The sequence below is a fragment of the Metopolophium dirhodum genome, chromosome 8, assembly GCF_019925205.1.
Source record: "Metopolophium dirhodum isolate CAU chromosome 8, ASM1992520v1, whole genome shotgun sequence".
Taxonomy (NCBI): domain Eukaryota; kingdom Metazoa; phylum Arthropoda; class Insecta; order Hemiptera; family Aphididae; genus Metopolophium; species Metopolophium dirhodum.
Window position 1 is genome coordinate 36,703,047 of NC_083567.1, and position 19,441 is coordinate 36,722,487.

The 19,441-nt window shown below is 54.0% G+C and overlaps 2 protein-coding genes across 2 annotated transcripts; both read right to left on the reverse strand.

Annotated features, from left to right (window-relative positions):
* Positions 1–12,512: 12,512 nt before the first annotated feature.
* Positions 12,513–13,454, reverse strand: LOC132951424 (uncharacterized). Its single transcript, XM_061023229.1, has one exon. The coding sequence runs from the start codon at positions 13,452–13,454 to the stop codon at positions 12,513–12,515; it is 942 nt and encodes a 313-aa protein (XP_060879212.1).
* A 2,695-nt stretch (positions 13,455–16,149) lies between these two features.
* On the reverse strand, positions 16,150–17,091 carry LOC132951425 (uncharacterized). Its single transcript, XM_061023230.1, has one exon. The coding sequence runs from the start codon at positions 17,089–17,091 to the stop codon at positions 16,150–16,152; it is 942 nt and encodes a 313-aa protein (XP_060879213.1).
* Positions 17,092–19,441: the final 2,350 nt, after the last annotated feature.

The following is a 19,441-nucleotide window of genomic DNA, read 5'->3' on the forward strand; positions in this document are numbered from 1 at the left end:
GGGACCGCCGTGCACTAGAAGTGGAGCTGGAAGAACCGATAGGCGCAAACAACATCGTTGAAATTATGCTCAAGAGGAACACAAACTGGGAAGCTGTGAAAAGATTCTTCGGGAAAGTTCAGTCCAGAAGGGAGGAAGAGGAAAGAATAAGACAGAAGAGAAACCTTTAGTTAAGTCAGACAAATTGTGCGCCGAAGGCGGAACTAAGAAGGATAGAGCCTTCTCTTTTTTGTGGAGCAAAGCTCATTAGTATTATATTGTATATTATGTAATAGATTTTGTGTGGAATAAATGATACGGATACAGGGGGAAGGACGGCCCTAACGGGTGAAGTGCCCCCCTGTAGCGCCGTGATACCATCACAAAAAAAAAAAAAAAAAAAAAAAAAAAAAAAAGGTTAGGTTAGGTTAGGTTAGGTTAGGTTAGGTTGCGCAGGCCGGAGCCTGCGAAATGCTACCGGTGCCACGGCTACGGCCACGGCACGCGGCAGTGCACTGGGCCTGACCTCTCCCACGCGTGTAGGAGATGCGGCCTCACCGGGCACACCCAGGCCACCTGCGAAGAGGCCGACCACTGCGTCGCTTGCGACCGCCTCAAGGTCCCGCGCGTACCCCACAAGCCCGGCTCCGGGGCTTGCGCTGCACGTCGGAAAGCCATCTCTGAGATGAACGCCTCCTCCAACCGAAGATGATCTCGTTCCTCCAAATAAATCTCCACCGGAGCTCAACAGCGCAAAGCTTGCTACAACAGACCGCCGCCGCGACTGGCGCCCAAGTCCTCCTCGTCTCCGAGCAAAACTGGAGCCCGGCTCGAGACGACAGGTGGGCGGTCAGCGACGATCGCTCATGCGCAGTTGTACTAACAGCGACGGCAGACTTTGCACCCGAGTCTTCCGGGTCGGGGCGCGGGTTCGCCTGGATCCAGACACGCGGGCTTAGGATGTACAGCTGTTACACCTCCCGCAATGACACCGAAGCAAACTTTCAATCCTTCCTCCTGGACATCCAACACTCCATCCGCTCAGCCGACCCACAGCTCGCCATAGTGATAGGAGGCGACTTCAACTCCTGGTCCCAAGAGTGGGGGTCAGCTCGGAACGACGAAAGAGGTGACCGATTGTCAGATCTGGCAGCCAGTCTGGATCTCCTCGTGGCCAACGCAGGGACCACACCCACGTACTGTAGGGCAAACGCCGAGTCAGTCATCGACGTCACTTTCCACCGCCTCACCGCACCGGGGGCCATTCGCGATTGGAGGGTGCTCGAAGACGTGTATTCCGCCAGCGACCACCGCTACGTCGCGTTCACCCTAGACAGAGCAATTGAAGGCGAAGATATCGGTGGCCCCGTCTCCAGAGGCTGGTCCTACCGCCAACTAAACCCCGACGCCTTGGCCGCATACCTCGCCAGTACTGCAGAACCCATCGTACGCGGCGAAACCACTGCAACAGAAGCAGCCAACTCACTCATCGAGTACCTAGAGGGCGCCTGCGACTCCTGCATGCCCCCAAGAACGCCGCACAGAACGGGCAGAAAAGAAGTTCACTGGTGGTCGACCGACTTGACCACCCTCCGCAACACGACCATCAAACTGCGCAGAGCACATCTTCGGTCCTCGCGCAGGCGCGACCCCCAAGGCACAGTAGACGCTCACCGCGAGGCGTACACCACGAAACGGAAGGAGCTCCGCAACGCCATCCGGGACGCCCAGTCCAAAAGCTGGGCAGAGCTTTGTAGAGCCGTAGACGACGACCCCTGGGGACTTCCCTACAAGGTGGTCACCAAGAAGATAGGCCGAAGCCGTCCAGGGGTCGAAGCACGCGGCAGGGAAGCGGCCATAGCCGATCACCTGTTTCCGGATCCCCCGCCAACAGTCTGGGCCCACGAGCCCCTCCTAACCGACGACCAACAACAAGGCCATGATTTCACCATGGTCGAAATCCTCACGGCCTGTAGAAGACTACCAGCGGGTAAGGCTACTGGGCCCGATGGCATACCCAATGAGGTCCTACTTCACGTAGCGCGACTCCGTCCTCGGGTTCTACAAAAAACGTTCAACGCGTGCCTGGCTCGCAGGGAGTTTCCTGCACGTTGGAAGACGGCCAGACTGGTGCTCCTCCACAAAGGATCCGGCAAGCCAATAGACGAACCATCGAGTTTCAGGCCGCTATGTATGCTCGACTCGGCAGGCAAGCTGCTAGAGCGCCTGGTGCTCGGCAGACTCAACCAACATCTCGATGATTCGGGTCAGCGATCGGAAAACCAGTACGGCTTCCGCAACGGTAGGTCGACCGTTGACGCAATCGAGCGAGTGCTCCAAGCCGCCCACGGCGCGTCCACCGGCGCTGTACAGCATCGGGACATATGCGTGGCCGTCTCGCTAGATGTGAAAAATGCGTTTAACACCGCGCCTTGGAGGAGAATCGACGCCGCCTTACGAGCAAGTCAGACCCCATCATATCTGATCAACATCATACGATCGTACTTGGACGATAGAAAACTCCTGGTCGGCCAGTCGCTGCTCAGCAGGAACGTCACGTGCGGGGTCCCGCAGGGCTCGGTCCTCGGACCAGCCCTATGGAACGCGTTTTACGACAGACTACTGGAGACGGAGATGCCGTCGGGCGTCCAGCTAGTGGCTTTCGCCGACGACTTGTGTGTCCTAGGAATCGCCCGCAAAGGAGAAGCAGCAGCAACCTTGCTGAATCCAGTGCTGGAAAAGGTCTCAGACTGGATGACAAGCAACGGACTCAAGCTAGCCCCTGCGAAAACTGAGGCCGTTGTCCTAACGAGGAAAAACGTCTACGACGAGCCTGAGCTGTTCGTAGAAGGTCACGCGATCCCGATCAAACCGTCCATGCGGTACCTCGGCGTGGAGCTCGACACGCGGCTGTCCTTCACAAAACACGTGCAACAGGCTTCCCTCAAGGCTTCCCAATCGGCGCTGGCCATAGGAAGACTCATGCCCAACATCGGCGGTCCGTCCCAAAGTAAGAGAGCGTTACTCGGGTCAGTGGCAAATAGCAAGATGCTATACGCCTCCCCCGTCTGGGCCGCCCGAGGGACGAAAACCGCCAAAAATCGACTGGCAATGGCAAGGGCCCAGAGGACAGTTGCACTCCGCACTATACGCGCTTACTGCACCGTCTCTGCAGAAACCTCGTCCATCCTCGCTTCAATGCTACCAGCAGATCTGCTAGCAACCGAGAGGGCCAGGATCAGAACACGACTGGACGATCAGGCGGACGAAACGCCCACCAACACGCTGAAGAATCAGGAAAGAGCAATCAGCATCGCAGCCTGGCAAGCTCGGTGGGACCGGTCGAACAACGCAAGGTGGACGCGCAGGCTCATCCCTAACGTCAGCCGTTGGCTAGCCAAGCCTCCGCTGAATCTCACGTACCGGCTGACTCAGGCGCTTTCCGGCCACGGATGCTTCAAGAGCAGCCTGTACAGGTTCAAACGTTCAGAGGACAGCTACTGCGTCTACTGCATGGACCCCGACGACACTGCCGAACACACTCTGTTCGTCTGCCCTAGGTGGGAAGACGATCGAACACGCTTGTCCGAAATTATCAGACGACCTCCGACCGCGGCGGACGTCGAAGAGATCCTCTGTGGACCATCGACGGACGCAATGCCAGACGATCCAGCCACAAGGCTCCGACTGATGGAGCAAGCCAAAACCAACAGACAAGAACTCATCACAATGATCGAATCCATCATGGCCACCAAGGAACAGGATGAGAGAGAAGATCAAGCCGACGACCTGGCTCGACTTAACAGGTTGAGAGCACTCGACTAGGGGGCCAGCTCAACCCGCTCTCGGGAAACTCGATGAAGAACGGTCAACGATCACCCCACTTTCTTAATTGAAACGTCGGAGGTGTCACCGACCACGTTCTTCATCCCCCCACCTGTGACACCATGGGAGGGACGACGATCACGGCATCGCGGCTCAACCACTTCGGCAAGTAGGCCGCAACACGGCGCACACACACTGGACTGGTTACGGATAGCACGAGATCGCAAGGGCGGCGGACTCCGGTCGGCCTGCCAATATGGACAAGTACGGGTTACCTAGGGCGGCGGACTCCGGTCGGCCTGCCAACACGGACAAGAACGAGATCGCAAGGGCGGCGGACTCCGGTCGGCCCGCCAACATGAAGCACTGGATAATGACTTGTACTTATAATATGAAATGTAATGTATTAAGGGGGCGGTTAGTCGGGGGAATGTCCCGTCAACCCCCCCATGTATGTATGTATATATTTGATTTTCAAATAAACGATGGCGGCTTCGCGGAAGTAATGCGAAAGCAATTCCCGCGGCGCCGTCGGTTCAAACATGAAAAAAAAAAAAAAAAAAAAAAAAAAAAAAAAAAAAAAAAGGTTAGGTTAGGTTAGGTTAGGTTAGGTTAGGTTAGGTTAGGTTAGGTTAGGTTAGGTTAGGTTAGGTTAGGTTAGGTTAGTTCAGCGGTGGCTGTCGTGACGGTAGGACGTGCTTGCGTATAGCTCCCGAGAGTCAGTGTTTTTTCAGTGGAAAAAGCGCATCGTTTTTTGCCACAGTGGTACCTATCGATTCGTTTCGCACCCGTGCGTCGATTAGTGAAAACCGCGTCGAAATCGGTTCACCGGCTCGCCCGCAAACTTAGTTTTCGTGGTACGCTAAAATCGGAGCGCTGTGATTGGCCGAAATTAGTCGTCGCCGGAGTGCGCTTTTTTCTCGCGTTAGAGGCCCGCTGCCGACAAATTCGGAACCGTCGGGTCGTCACTAGCCGGAAAAGCCTTCGCGCGGTGAAATCGGCCGATTGGGGACCCGGGAATCCCGTCCCTCCATCCCGGATTATAGCGCCGTGTTAATCGGTTCTGCGGACCAACGGCTGGACGGATTTCCGCGCGCGAAGTCTCAGCGGATCAAGTACGGCGTCCCGAATCCAGGGACACCTCACACGTGATTTTCCGACAACGCGATGACCAGGTAGGACAGTTTTTCTTCTACCCTATACCGTAACACGGCCGCCCAAAGCCGCCGCGCGGAAAACGGGAATTCCGCAGTAACAGCTGTTTAGCAAGCTGTTATCACAACGCGCCCGGGAAGAACTGCCCCCTTGACAAGGCGTGACGGGGACCAGCCGACGGTGTGTGGCCAAGTGTCGGCGGCCAACCGACGGCCTTATCTGCCCTTCGGCGGCAAATTCAAATTTGCCTCCAAATACAGTTTTTTGGTGATAACTCGGCGGGGATTCATTTTAGAGCTTCGGGAAAAAATTTTTGCCCTCCCGAAACCCTCTATCCTACCAGGACGATCCCCGACAAGTTCCTGTAGGTTAGACCCCCCTACCCCCCCTTGGGGAGGAGCTAGGATAGGGACAGTGAAATAGGATAGGGACAGTGAGTCCATAGGCACCCGTAGCTAGTGCAGGCACCGATACCTTCGGATTTGGTTCCTGCACTGCTTCACCGCCCGCTGCCGAGAGGAGAAGTGGTAGCAACAAAGGGGGCAAGGGTCGCAGGACCTCCCCCTTGCCATGGACTCCCGTAGTACCCCAGGCGGCAAGCCAGCAGGGTCAGATGCAGGCAGCGATTCAGGCTACTTGGCTACTAGCACGCTGGAGCATCTCGAGGGCAAAGTCACGGGTCTCTTCCGAATGCTCAAGGCGGAGGTGGAGTCCCTGAAGGAAATGGCCAAGCGCACTCAGGTAAAGGGGCTCAAGGAGAGCGTCGACCAGGTGTGCAGCATCATAGGCTCCATTGAGAACAACAACGTAGAGCTTAAAGTGGCAAGAAGCCAGCAAGCAGGCAACAAATTGGTAGTTGTCGACGCAAAGAAAGTTGTGGCGATCCTCACACAAACCTTGAATACGACAGTGGAATCGTCCAATAAGGCAGTACTGGAAGCCATTGCAAGCGTAAGCGAAAAGGTTACGGGAGCATATGAGGATGGTGACTCCGTTAGGCCTGGAAGCACCAACAGCGCGGAGGTCAAGACGGCAGTCGCTAACCTGCAGATGATGCTAGAAGCACAGAGCGCAAAGATGGAAGAGATGGCTGAGCTCGGGAAGCAGACCAGTTGGACGGATGTCGTCAGGAAAAATACAAAGAGAGGAAAAGGCGAAAAACCAGTCGACAAACCAGCTGAGTTGGCAGTCGCGGAAACAAGACGGACCAACCAGAAGAATCCGCCGATGAAGCGGAAACCTCCAGCATTATTGGTGCGCGTAGAGGAAGGAGACTACAAGAACGTACTCCAAAAAGTAAGAAACAGTGATGAGATCAAAGCAGTCGCGGACAAAATAACAGCGCTCACAAAAACTAAAAACGGGGACCTCTTAGTGCGTGTAAACCCTGGCCAAGAGGGAATGGCTCCCTTAACTGAAGCTCTGGGGGCGGCTGTGGGAGGAAATGAGTTGGTCAAAGAACTGATACAATATCAAAAGGTGGTGATACAAGATCTTGACGAATTGGCGAGCGAGGCAGAAGTGCTAGAAGCTATAGCAACCGTAACGGAAGGCGCGGCAGGAGAGGCGAAAGTGGTCACCACGATAGCGGCCAACAGGGGACAGAAGTGGATGGTGGTCTCACTACCCACAAAGGCAGCTAGCATAGCACATGCCAGCGGAAAACTGCGAGTAGGGTATGTAAACTGCAGGGTGAGATTGTGGGAAGAACGCGGACGCGGCAGGTGCCCAAGGTGCTTGGTCGCCGGTCATGCCTCTGAGGACTGTAAAGGGCCAAATAGACGGGACTGCTGCCGCGCGTGTGGCGCAACAGGCCACTTTGAGGCTGGCTGCGTGGCAAGCGATAAGGACAAAGCCACTTTCAGGGCTCAACTAACTGTGGAAAGATCGCCAACGGCAGGCAATCCAAGCCAGCAATGATCAAGTTTATGCAAATCAATGTGGACGGAAGAATGAACGCTCATGATTTAATGATGGCCACAGCGAGTCAGCAGGGAGTTGATGTGCTGATAATCAGCGAACCACATCGCAGCGGGCAAGACTACGACGGATGGTACAGCGATGCGGGCAACAAAGCAGCCATCATGGCATTCAATCCGAGAATACAGGTACAGGAAATTGGCCCAAAAGACAACCTAGGCTTCCGGTGGGTTAAGATTGAGAATATTACGATCTATGCCTGCTATTGGTCCCCCAACACGGACTACACGCTGTTTGTCGACTTCCTTGACAGATTAGAAGGCAGTATAAGAAGCAAGAATGGCATGGTGATAGTCGCCGGAGACTTTAATGCTAAATCACCAGCATGGGGGGATCACAGAGAGGACCAAAAAGGAAAAACATTGATGGATATGACGGCCAGTCTCGGAATGGTAGTATGCAACTCCGGCGACAAGCCTACCTTTACGAGGGTGTACGAAGGCGGCATATCAAGGTCACACATCGATATCACATTCGTATCGGAAATGGAGAGCCGAGTAGTGAAAGACTGGAAAGTTTCGGATGAGTACACGGGATCGCTACACAGTTATATATACTTCAACGTTTCATGGACGTTGCACGCAGATCGCGTTCAAGTAGAGGAAAGGTGGTCATGGAGGAAGCTTGACAAGTCCAAACTACTGAGCTTCATTGAGCGGACTCACTTTGAACCAGGAACAGAAGCGCTATCTACCACAGAAGCCCTAAACCGGTATTTAAAGGACGCATGTGACAGTTGCATGCCGAAAGGAAATTACCGTGGGGGGAAAAAGCCAGCGTACTGGTGGACCCAGGAAATATCCGACCTGCGTGACGAGTGCAAGAGGGCCAGGCGTAAGTATAAGAGAGGGCGCCATAGGCCAACGGAGCTGCAGGAGCAGGCACGCGATAACTTTAAACAGACGAAGAAGGACCTGAAGAGAGCTATCAAGCGAAGCAAAGAGAAGTGCTGGAAAGACCTATGCGACCAAGTGGAGACGGATCCCTGGGGCCTACCTTACAAACTGGTGACCAAGAAGCTTGTGGGCAGGAGACCGATACCAGGACTCACGCTGCCGGGCAGGGTGGACTGCATCGTCGAAGGATTATTCCCCAGGGATGAACCAACCGCATGGCCACCATGGTCGGGCCATCACGCATTCCCAGAAGTCACGTGCGATGAGATCATAGACGCAAGTCGGAAAATCCCTTCAGGGAAAGCACCTGGACCAGATGGAGTCCCAGACATGATAATCAAGACGATCGCAGTCAAAAAACCAATAGTACTCAGGGATACTTTTAATAGCTGTTTGAAATTTGGCCTCTTCCCACATTCCTGGAAGGTGGCGAAACTGGTGCTGTTAAGAAAAGGCGAAAAACCGGTGGAAAACCCCTCAACATACAGGCCAATATGCCTACTGAACACTGCAGGCAAACTGTTCGAGAGAATTATAAAAAGGCGCTTGGAAAAGCACCTTGGAGAGAACGGAGATCTGAACGAGAAACAGTTCGGGTTCAGGAGAGGGCTTTCAACAGTGGATGCGATTAGAAAGGTTATGGAAGCGGTCGAGACAGCAGGATCGGGGCCGCTTTACCGCAGGGAGCTCTGTGCGGTAGTTGCACTTGACGTGGCGAATGCTTTCAATTCAGCCAAATGGAGCAAAATTGAAGAGTCGCTACGTGACAAAGGGATGCCTCAGTACCTTGTCGGAGTGATACGGAGCTACCTAAGCGACAGAGCAGTGCAATACGAGGGGAAGTCGTGGGCCATGACTTGTGGAGTCCCACAGGGATCCGTCCTAGGACCCACATTATGGAACCTTATGTATGACGATCTACTTCGAACGGATACTGGGGGTAATGTTAGGGGCATGTCATCGACAACCCTCGTTGCCTTTGCCGACGATGTAGCGGTAGTGGCAACTGGACACACTTCCCACATTCTCGAATCAGTCTGCAACAACGCATTGGATATAGTGTCCGAGTGGATGAGAAGAGCGGGTTTATCACTCTCAGTTGGCAAAACGGAGGCGGTTATCTTGACAACGAAGAGGGGATATGTGCCCCCCCAGCTAAGGATACTAGGCGTGGACGTAACAATAAAAGAAAATATAACATACCTGGGAGTAGAACTACATAGGGTACTCGGCTTCGGCGCCCACATAAAAACGGCGTCCGCCAAGGCACAGGCCACTGCCTTGGCGCTCTCAAGAATATTGCCAAACATCGGTGGATCAGGGCAAAAGAAGAGAAAGCTGCTATCAACCGTGGTAACGAGCAAACTTTTATATGCTTCTCCTATATGGGTAGGGGCCCTAGAAGTCAAACGTAACGTGGAAGAACTTCAGAGACCACAGAGAGTCATGGCTATCAGAATTATAAGGGCTTACAGAACCATATCAACCGCGGCGGCTATGGTGATAGCAGGACTGGTACCGGCGCATCTCCTGGCATGGGAGCGCTCCGAGAGGCACAGGCGTAAAAGCGAAGAGGACCAGGAACGCGTGAAGGTCGTGATCCGGGAAGAAGTCATCCACAAATGGCAGCAAGAATGGAACCGTGATCCTAATGGACAATGGACGAGGAGTCTGATTAAGGATCTGTCAGCGTGGGTGAACCGGAAGCATGGAACCGTGGATTTTCATACAACCCAAATGCTGTCCGACCACGGGTGCTTTGGGAAGTACCTTTGGAGGTTCAAAAAACTAGATAACCCAAGGTGCATTGACTGCGGGGAACCCACGGACAACGCGGAGCACGTGATGTTCCGGTGCGGCAGATGGGAGAGGGACCGCCGTGCACTAGAAGTGGAGCTGGAAGAACCGATAGGCGCAAACAACATCGTTGAAATTATGCTCAAGAGGAACACAAACTGGGAAGCTGTGAAAAGATTCTTCGGGAAAGTTCAGTCCAGAAGGGAGGAAGAGGAAAGAATAAGACAGAAGAGAAACCTTTAGTTAAGTCAGACAAATTGTGCGCCGAAGGCGGAACTAAGAAGGATAGAGCCTTCTCTTTTTTGTGGAGCAAAGCTCATTAGTATTATATTGTATATTATGTAATAGATTTTGTGTGGAATAAATGATACGGATACAGGGGGAAGGACGGCCCTAACGGGTGAAGTGCCCCCCTGTAGCGCCGCGAAGGCCGCTTTTCCGAGTATAACGAAAGATGAAATTGTGACGATAGCCCACACCTTACCAACAGGTAAAGCGCCAGGCCCAGACGGTGTACCAGATGCCGTAATCAGAGCAGTGGCCTTGGCTAGGCCCAGGGAGGTGGCCATGGTCTTCAACCAGTGCCTGGAGAAGGGACTATTCCCTGGCGCATGGAAGTCAGCCAGACTGGTGCTCATAAGGAAACCGGGTAAGCCGCTGAACTTACCATCGTCATACCGACCGCTGAGCCTGATCAATACGGTGGCGAAATTATTTGAGCGGGTGATAAAAAAGCGTTTGGAGGCTCACCTCGATGCTATACCAGAGGGGCTCTCCTGCCACCAGTACGGCTTCCGAAAAGGACGTTCAACGCTGGATGCTTTAGAGGCGGTCTGCGGAATGGTACAACGCGCCGGGTCGGGTGCCCTCGCTCGCCGTGACCTCTGCGCTCTGGTTGCGATTGACGTAGCGAACGCGTTCAACACTGCGCCATGGAGGAAGATCGAGGAAGCTCTGAACAGGAAAAGCGTGCCCGGATATCTAATGAATATCGTCCGAAGCTATCTTAACGACCGTCAGCTGCTGACGGAGGCAGGGAGTATGGCGGTAACTTGCGGTGTTCCACAGGGATCCGTTATCGGCCCCCTACTGTGGAACATCTTCTACGATGACCTACTGCGATTAGAACAGCCGAACGGAGTGCAACTAGTCGGCTTCGCAGATGATATCGCCATCGTGGGCACAGCACACACTACCGACCTGCTAGAGGAAGCCATGAATCCGGCGCTGGCGATAGTAGCAGAGTGGGTCAACAACAACGGGCTAAGCATATCGGTCGCCAAGACCCAGGCCATTATGCTGACCAACAAGAGGGCGTACCGAAAACCGGATTTCTGGCTACAGGGGACGCTGCTAGAGCTAAACGACCATGTGCGGTATCTCGGTGTGGAGCTCAGCACTACACTGGGCTTCAAGACTCATTTGTCCCTGGCGAGCGGCAAAGCAGACAAGACGGCAACTGCGCTATCCAGAATAATGCCGAACGTCGGTGGCCCGAAACCGTGCAGGAGGAAACTCCTGGCAACAGTAGTGGAAAATCAATTACTGTACGCCGCACCAATTTGGAGCGCGTCATTGATTTTCCACAATCACCGTCAGATGATACTCGGCCCACAGAGGAGAATGGCCGTCCGGGTGGCAAGTGCCTACCGAACAGCGCCAACAGATGCGATACTTGTGGTAGCGGGCCTAACCCCAATACACTTAGCCGCACGTGCTAGGGCCGATGCGAGGAGACTTAGCAATAACGCATACGGCATGGACAAAAAGGAGGCAAAGCGGCTCTCCGAAGAGCGGATAGTCCATTGGTGGCAGACAGAATGGGAAGATAACAACAAGACCGGTGAATGGACCAGAAAATTGATTCCCAATGTATGCACATGGATTAATCGAAAACACGGTAGAATTGGATACCATCTAACCCAATTTCTAATTGGTCATGGGTGTTTCCAATCTTACCTACATAGGTTCACGCGAGTAGAAAGTCCTGAGTGCGTCTCGTGTGGGTATGAAGAAGATGATGCCGAGCACACATTCTTCAACTGCGGAAGATGGGCAGCCAAGAAGAGGGATCTCGAATTCATGCTGGGGGAAGAGTTCTCACCAGGCACGGCGGTCCAGTTGATGCTCAAAGACATGGCCAGCTGGACGAGAATAGAGAGATATATTGGCAGTATCCTAAGGACCAAAGAGGAGGAAGAGACTGAACGGCAGCGACATCCGTAAATATAGTTAAGTTGGAAATGTTTTGTAGCTGGAATGGCGCATTTTATGGAAGGTAGAACCCTTCATATTGTATTTTTTAGAAGCTTAATGTAAGAGCTATGGTCCGGGGATTAGCCGGGCCATACTCAACCGTTTATGTACATTTGTTGAATAAATGATGGGGGCCGGGAGGAAGTAATGCGCAAGCAGTTCCCTCCCAGTTTCCCGATATCACCCAAAAAAAAAAAAAAAAAAAAAAAAAAGGTTAGGTTAGGTTAGGTTAGGTTAGGTTAGGTTAGGTTAGGTTAGGTTAGGTTAGGTTAGGTTAGGTTAGGTTAGGTTAGGTTAGGTTAGGTTAGGTTAGGTTAGGTTAGGTTAGGTTAGGTTAGGTTAGGTTAGGTTAGGTTAGGTTAGGTTAGGTTAGGTTAGGTTAGGTTAGGTTAGGTTAGGTTAGGTTAGGTTAGGTTAGGTTAGGTTAGGTTAGGTTAGGTTAGGTTAGGTTAGGTTAGGTTAGGTTAGGTTAGGTTAGGTTAGGTTAGGTTAGGTTAGGTTAGGTTAGGTTAGGTTAGGTTAGGTTAGGTTAGGTTAGGTTAGGTTAGGTTAGGTTAGGTTAGGTTAGGTTAGGTTAGGTTAGGTTAGGTTAGGTTAGGTTAGGTTAGGTTAGGTTAGGTTAGGTTAGGTTAGGTTCCACCAGTGTACTCTCCGCCTCTTCTGGAAGATTGTTCTACGTGGCATAGCCGCTTCGCACGTAGCTGTCAGGAGGTCGTTGAGCCTCTCGGCGTGCTTTGCAGCGGAGGCGTCGGCCAGCAACGGGCGTGGAGGTCCAGTCAGGTTCCAGAGGACGTTGGCCGCGTCAGGGTTTAACTTTTTGATGGACCACCCCGGTAACCGTGTAGCCGCTGATTCGGGCGGAGCTGTATCAACCACAGGAAACGTAAATACGTAGTATATATAGTTGTGGTCACTAGCGGAGTAGACATCATCTAAGACCTCCCAGTCCGAGATAGCTAGGCGGCTGTTGTGTGCAGCGCGCATGAAGGTGACGTCAATGACTGACGACGCGTTGACCCTTCTATACGTCGGCTGTGTGCCAATGTTCCTAACGACCAGGCCCAAAGTCGAGGCGAAATCGGACAGCATTGCCCCTCTCGCGTCGTTTGTCGCCGAACCCCACTCCGCGGAATGCGAGTTGAAGTCGCCGGCCACAATTAGACTCGCAGTCGCAACAGGATGGCGACGTATCGACCCTTCTAGACCACACAGGAAGAGGTCGAATTCCTGAAGGGAGCAGTTCGGCGAACAGTAGCAGCTGTACACCGTAACCGTCCCGACCCTCGCCCAGGCGAAGCCGATGCCGGCACCTTGGTCGGCGATGACCGCGTCAGACTTGGCTGAAACGTATACCGCACACTTGCCATCACTGCTACCGACCCAGTGATCAGAGTCGCCCATGGCCCTGTTGTAGTCCGATAAAACCGCCAGCGTCGCGCCTCTCTCGGCCATCGTCTGCAGCAGAAGCTGTTGCGCCGCCCAGCAGTGGTTCAAATTAATTTGTACTACACCCGTCCCCGCTGGTGTGGAACCGCTCCGGGGGTGACTCTGGTAGTGGCTGATCATAGCTTCTTCCTACCCTCCTCGTCGACAGTTTTCGCGAACACGTTTATCGCCGTGGCTGAAGCGTTGCAGCTGGCAGCCTTGTGTCCTTCTTCTCCGCATCTTCGGCAGCACCCTGTCCTGTCCGGTCCCACGCAGTCCTTAGACATATGCCCAAAAACCAGGCAGTGGAAGCACCTGACCTTTGGGTCAGCCAGTGACACCCTGCAGTTCACCCATCCGACCCGCAGTCTGCCCGAGCTGATCAACCCGCGTGAGGAGGCCTGCGGGAGCGAGACTAGGGCTGTCTGAGCGCCACCAAACCTCTTTCGGAGGCTTAGTATCTTCACGGCTTCTAGGTTGACGTCGACAGCTTTTGCCACTGCCTCTGCGACCTCGTCGGCTCCGGTCCACTCGTCCAGGTCGCGGACTTCCACCGTCATCCTTTGCTGGAGGGAATGTACCTCGACCTCCGCGCCGGCTGATCTGACGACTTCAGCGCGGACAGCCTCAAACCGGGCCTGGTCACCGCGGATCTCTATAAGAAGGCCGCCGGATTTGGCTTGGCGTACGCCAACGATGCTGTCGCCGATGACGTCGACGTTGACGCCGCCCCGAATCTTCTTCGCCAGTTCTGGGAAACCTTCAGCACCTACCTTCACCAATAGTGCCGCAGGGCGCGTTCTGTTGCGCGGCTGTGGGGTGGGTGTCTTCCCGAGGTTTCCAGATGCTCTCTCCAGCCGGGGCTCTCCTCCCGCTGCTTTCTCCGTTGTTGCCGTTGTCCGCCCTTTCGGCCTCCCCTTCCTTACCACGTCAGTCCATGATTGTGGCGCGACCATCATTTGACCTGCGTCTTCCCGGGTCGTTGACTGGGCTGGCGCTTCGCCGATGTCCCACCAGCAGGGAGACTGCGTGCCGGCTTCTGCAGAAGGGGCTTTTGGTGGGTTGGCGTCACAATTGGTTCTCTTTAGTTCCTCCTCCTTTCTGAATAGCCTTTTGGTATCATTGAACGCCATGATCACTTTCTTGTGACAGCCCTCCATGGCGTTGAGCACTTCCATTAGGTCACTGATCGCGGTTTTAGCTGTTTCTGAACGTAGCTTATCCTTGATACCTTCCAACGCCGCAGCCTTGGCAAGCAGTAGTTTGATGCCTCCGTCTTGAGTTGCCACGCATTGGCCTAGATGACTGAGGGCCAAATAGGCTGGCTCCTTACCTGCCTCCGCAAGGTTCTTGCCAGTTGCACCGGAGGGGTCCATGGCAAGGGGGAGGTCCGGTGACCCTTGCCCCCTTTGTTGCTACCGCTTCTCCACTCAGCAGTGAAGCTAGCTTCGGGTGTGACTAGTTGGTCACTCACCTCACTGTCCCTATCCTAACTCCTCCCCTGGGGGGGAAGGGGGGTAAAAACCTGCGGGAACTTATTGGGGATCGTCCTGGTAGGACAGGGGGTTTCGGGAGGGCAAAATTTTTCTCCCGAAGCTCTAAAATCAATCCCCAACGAGTTATCCTCAAAAAACTGTTTTTGGAGGCAAATTTAAATTTGGCGCCAAAGGACAAATAAGGCCGTCAGTTGGCCGCCGACACTAGGCCACACGCCGTCGGCTGTTCCCCGTCGCCTTATCACGGGGCAGTTCTTCCCCCGACGCGAGAATCAGCTGTTTCGCCGGAATTCCCGTTTTCCACACGGCGGCTTTGGGCGGCCGTGCAAAGAGATAGGGGGTAAAGAAAAACTCGGTTTACTCACCCGTTGTTAGTCGGAAAACTACGGTCGAGGTGGCCGCGGCTTCGTCTTCACCAGACGCGTCTTCTGGGCCACAGCGCGTGAACTTTCCGCGTGTGTTTCGGCCCAAATCTTCACGGCGGCGCGGGGCTTGTCCTGTGTGCTTACTCGGCACCGAGGGGTCCGGGGTGGACGCGAGATGCACCGAGCCCTTCAGGAGGGTCCGGTGGGTCTTAATCGGGCCGACTCGAAAACGACACCGGCCCGAACGCGCACTTTTTATCAAAAACACGAATAGTGCGTAGCACAGTAGCTCAATACACATAAAAGGCACGATAAATGAGATTTCTCGGCGAAAACACAACCGATTTCGACGCGATTTGGACTGGTCGACGCAGAATAGCGTGACGCTTCAAGCGACAGCTAGCGCGTAAAAAACAGTTAACTAATTACGGAGAAAAATAATAAACCAGCGGGAGCGACGCACGGACACGTCTGATCGTCACGACAGCCACCGCTGAAGGTTAGGTTAGGTTAGGTTAGGTTAGGTTAGGTTAGGTTAGGTTAGGTTAGGTTAGGTTAGGTTAGGTTAGGTTAGGTTAGGTTAGGTTAGGTTAGGTTAGGTTAGGTTAGGTTAGGTTAGGTTAGGTTAGGTTAGGTTAGGTTAGGTTAGGTTAGGTTAGGTTAGGTTAGGTTAGGTTAGGTTAGGTTAGGTTAGGTTAGGTTAGGTTAGGTTAGGTTAGGTTAGGTTAGGTTAGGTTAGGTTAGGTTAGGTTAGGTTAGGTTAGGTTAGGTTAGGTTAGGTTAGGTTAGGTTAGGTTAGGTTAGGTTAGGTTAGGTTAGGTTAGGTTAGGTTAGGTTAGGTTAGGTTAGGTTAGGTTAGGTTAGGTTAGGTTAGGTTAGGTTAGGTTAGGTTAGGTTAGGTTAGGTTAGGTTAGGTTAGGTTAGGTTAGGTTAGGTTAGGTTAGGTTAGGTTAGGTTAGGTTAGGTTAGGTTAGGTTAGGTTAGGTTCCACCAGTGTACTCTCCGCCTCTTCTGGAAGATTGTTCTACGTGGCATAGCCGCTTCGCACGTAGCTGTCAGGAGGTCGTTGAGCCTCTCGGCGTGCTTTGCAGCGGAGGCGTCGGCCAGCAACGGGCGTGGAGGTCCAGTCAGGTTCCAGAGGACGTTGGCCGCGTCAGGGTTTAACTTTTTGATGGACCACCCCGGTAACCGTGTAGCCGCTGATTCGGGCGGAGCTGTATCAACCACAGGAAACGTAAATACGTAGTATATATAGTTGTGGTCACTAGCGGAGTAGACATCATCTAAGACCTCCCAGTCCGAGATAGCTAGGCGGCTGTTGTGTGCAGCGCGCATGAAGGTGACGTCAATGACTGACGACGCGTTGACCCTTCTATACGTCGGCTGTGTGCCAATGTTCCTAACGACCAGGCCCAAAGTCGAGGCGAAATCGGACAGCATTGCCCCTCTCGCGTCGTTTGTCGCCGAACCCCACTCCGCGGAATGCGAGTTGAAGTCGCCGGCCACAATTAGACTCGCAGTCGCAACAGGATGGCGACGTATCGACCCTTCTAGACCACACAGGAAGAGGTCGAATTCCTGAAGGGAGCAGTTCGGCGAACAGTAGCAGCTGTACACCGTAACCGTCCCGACCCTCGCCCAGGCGAAGCCGATGCCGGCACCTTGGTCGGCGATGACCGCGTCAGACTTGGCTGAAACGTATACCGCACACTTGCCATCACTGCTACCGACCCAGTGATCAGAGTCGCCCATGGCCCTGTTGTAGTCCGATAAAACCGCCAGCGTCGCGCCTCTCTCGGCCATCGTCTGCAGCAGAAGCTGTTGCGCCGCCCAGCAGTGGTTCAAATTAATTTGTACTACACCCGTCCCCGCTGGTGTGGAACCGCTCCGGGGGTGACTCTGGTAGTGGCTGATCATAGCTTCTTCCTACCCTCCTCGTCGACAGTTTTCGCGAACACGTTTATCGCCGTGGCTGAAGCGTTGCAGCTGGCAGCCTTGTGTCCTTCTTCTCCGCATCTTCGGCAGCACCCTGTCCTGTCCGGTCCCACGCAGTCCTTAGACATATGCCCAAAAACCAGGCAGTGGAAGCACCTGACCTTTGGGTCAGCCAGTGACACCCTGCAGTTCACCCATCCGACCCGCAGTCTGCCCGAGCTGATCAACCCGCGTGAGGAGGCCTGCGGGAGCGAGACTAGGGCTGTCTGAGCGCCACCAAACCTCTTTCGGAGGCTTAGTATCTTCACGGCTTCTAGGTTGACGTCGACAGCTTTTGCCACTGCCTCTGCGACCTCGTCGGCTCCGGTCCACTCGTCCAGGTCGCGGACTTCCACCGTCATCCTTTGCTGGAGGGAATGTACCTCGACCTCCGCGCCGGCTGATCTGACGACTTCAGCGCGGACAGCCTCAAACCGGGCCTGGTCACCGCGGATCTCTATAAGAAGGCCGCCGGATTTGGCTTGGCGTACGCCAACGATGCTGTCGCCGATGACGTCGACGTTGACGCCGCCCCGAATCTTCTTCGCCAGTTCTGGGAAACCTTCAGCACCTACCTTCACCAATAGTGCCGCAGGGCGCGTTCTGTTGCGCGGCTGTGGGGTGGGTGTCTTCCCGAGGTTTCCAGATGCTCTCTCCAGCCGGGGCTCTCCTCCCGCTGCTTTCTCCGTTGTTGCCGTTGTCCGCCCTTTCGGCCTCCCCTTCCTTACCACGTCAGTCCATGATTGTGGCGCGACCATCATTTGACCTGCGTCTTCCCGGGTCGTTGACTGGGCTGGCGCTTCGCCGATGTCCCACCAGCAGGGAGACTGCGTGCCGGCTTCTGCAGAAGGGGCTTTTGGTGGGTTGGCGTCACAATTGGTTCTCTTTAGTTCCTCCTCCTTTCTGAATAGCCTTTTGGTATCATTGAACGCCATGATCACTTTCTTGTGACAGCCCTCCATGGCGTTGAGCACTTCCATTAGGTCACTGATCGCGGTTTTAGCTGTTTCTGAACGTAGCTTATCCTTGATACCTTCCAACGCCGCAGCCTTGGCAAGCAGTAGTTTGATGCCTCCGTCTTGAGTTGCCACGCATTGGCCTAGATGACTGAGGGCCAAATAGGCTGGCTCCTTACCTGCCTCCGCAAGGTTCTTGCCAGTTGCACCGGAGGGGTCCATGGCAAGGGGGAGGTCCGGTGACCCTTGCCCCCTTTGTTGCTACCGCTTCTCCACTCAGCAGTGAAGCTAGCTTCGGGTGTGACTAGTTGGTCACTCACCTCACTGTCCCTATCCTAACTCCTCCCCTGGGGGGGAAGGGGGGTAAAAACCTGCGGGAACTTATTGGGGATCGTCCTGGTAGGACAGGGGGTTTCGGGAGGGCAAAATTTTTCTCCCGAAGCTCTAAAATCAATCCCCAACGAGTTATCCTCAAAAAACTGTTTTTGGAGGCAAATTTAAATTTGGCGCCAAAGGACAAATAAGGCCGTCAGTTGGCCGCCGACACTAGGCCACACGCCGTCGGCTGTTCCCCGTCGCCTTATCACGGGGCAGTTCTTCCCCCGACGCGAGAATCAGCTGTTTCGCCGGAATTCCCGTTTTCCACACGGCGGCTTTGGGCGGCCGTGCAAAGAGATAGGGGGTAAAGAAAAACTCGGTTTACTCACCCGTTGTTAGTCGGAAAACTACGGTCGAGGTGGCCGCGGCTTCGTCTTCACCAGACGCGTCTTCTGGGCCACAGCGCGTGAACTTTCCGCGTGTGTTTCGGCCCAAATCTTCACGGCGGCGCGGGGCTTGTCCTGTGTGCTTACTCGGCACCGAGGGGTCCGGGGTGGACGCGAGATGCACCGAGCCCTTCAGGAGGGTCCGGTGGGTCTTAATCGGGCCGACTCGAAAACGACACCGGCCCGAACGCGCACTTTTTATCAAAAACACGAATAGTGCGTAGCACAGTAGCTCAATACACATAAAAGGCACGATAAATGAGATTTCTCGGCGAAAACACAACCGATTTCGACGCGATTTGGACTGGTCGACGCAGAATAGCGTGACGCTTCAAGCGACAGCTAGCGCGTAAAAAACAGTTAACTAATTACGGAGAAAAATAATAAACCAGCGGGAGCGACGCACGGACACGTCTGATCGTCACGACAGCCACCGCTGAAGGTTAGGTTAGGTTAGGTTAGGTTAGGTTAGGTTAGGTTAGGTTAGGTTAGGTTAGGTTAGGTTAGGTTAGGTTAGGTTAGGTTAGGTTAGGTTAGGTTAGGTTAGGTTAGGTTAGGTTAGGTTAGGTTAGG

Bases quoted from the DNA above. Each gene is read 5' to 3' on its own strand.
- LOC132951425 (XM_061023230.1), bottom strand. From the start codon at position 17,091: ATGATCAGCCACTACCAGAGTCACCCCCGGAGCGGTTCCACACCAGCG.
- LOC132951424 (XM_061023229.1), bottom strand. From the start codon at position 13,454: ATGATCAGCCACTACCAGAGTCACCCCCGGAGCGGTTCCACACCAGCG.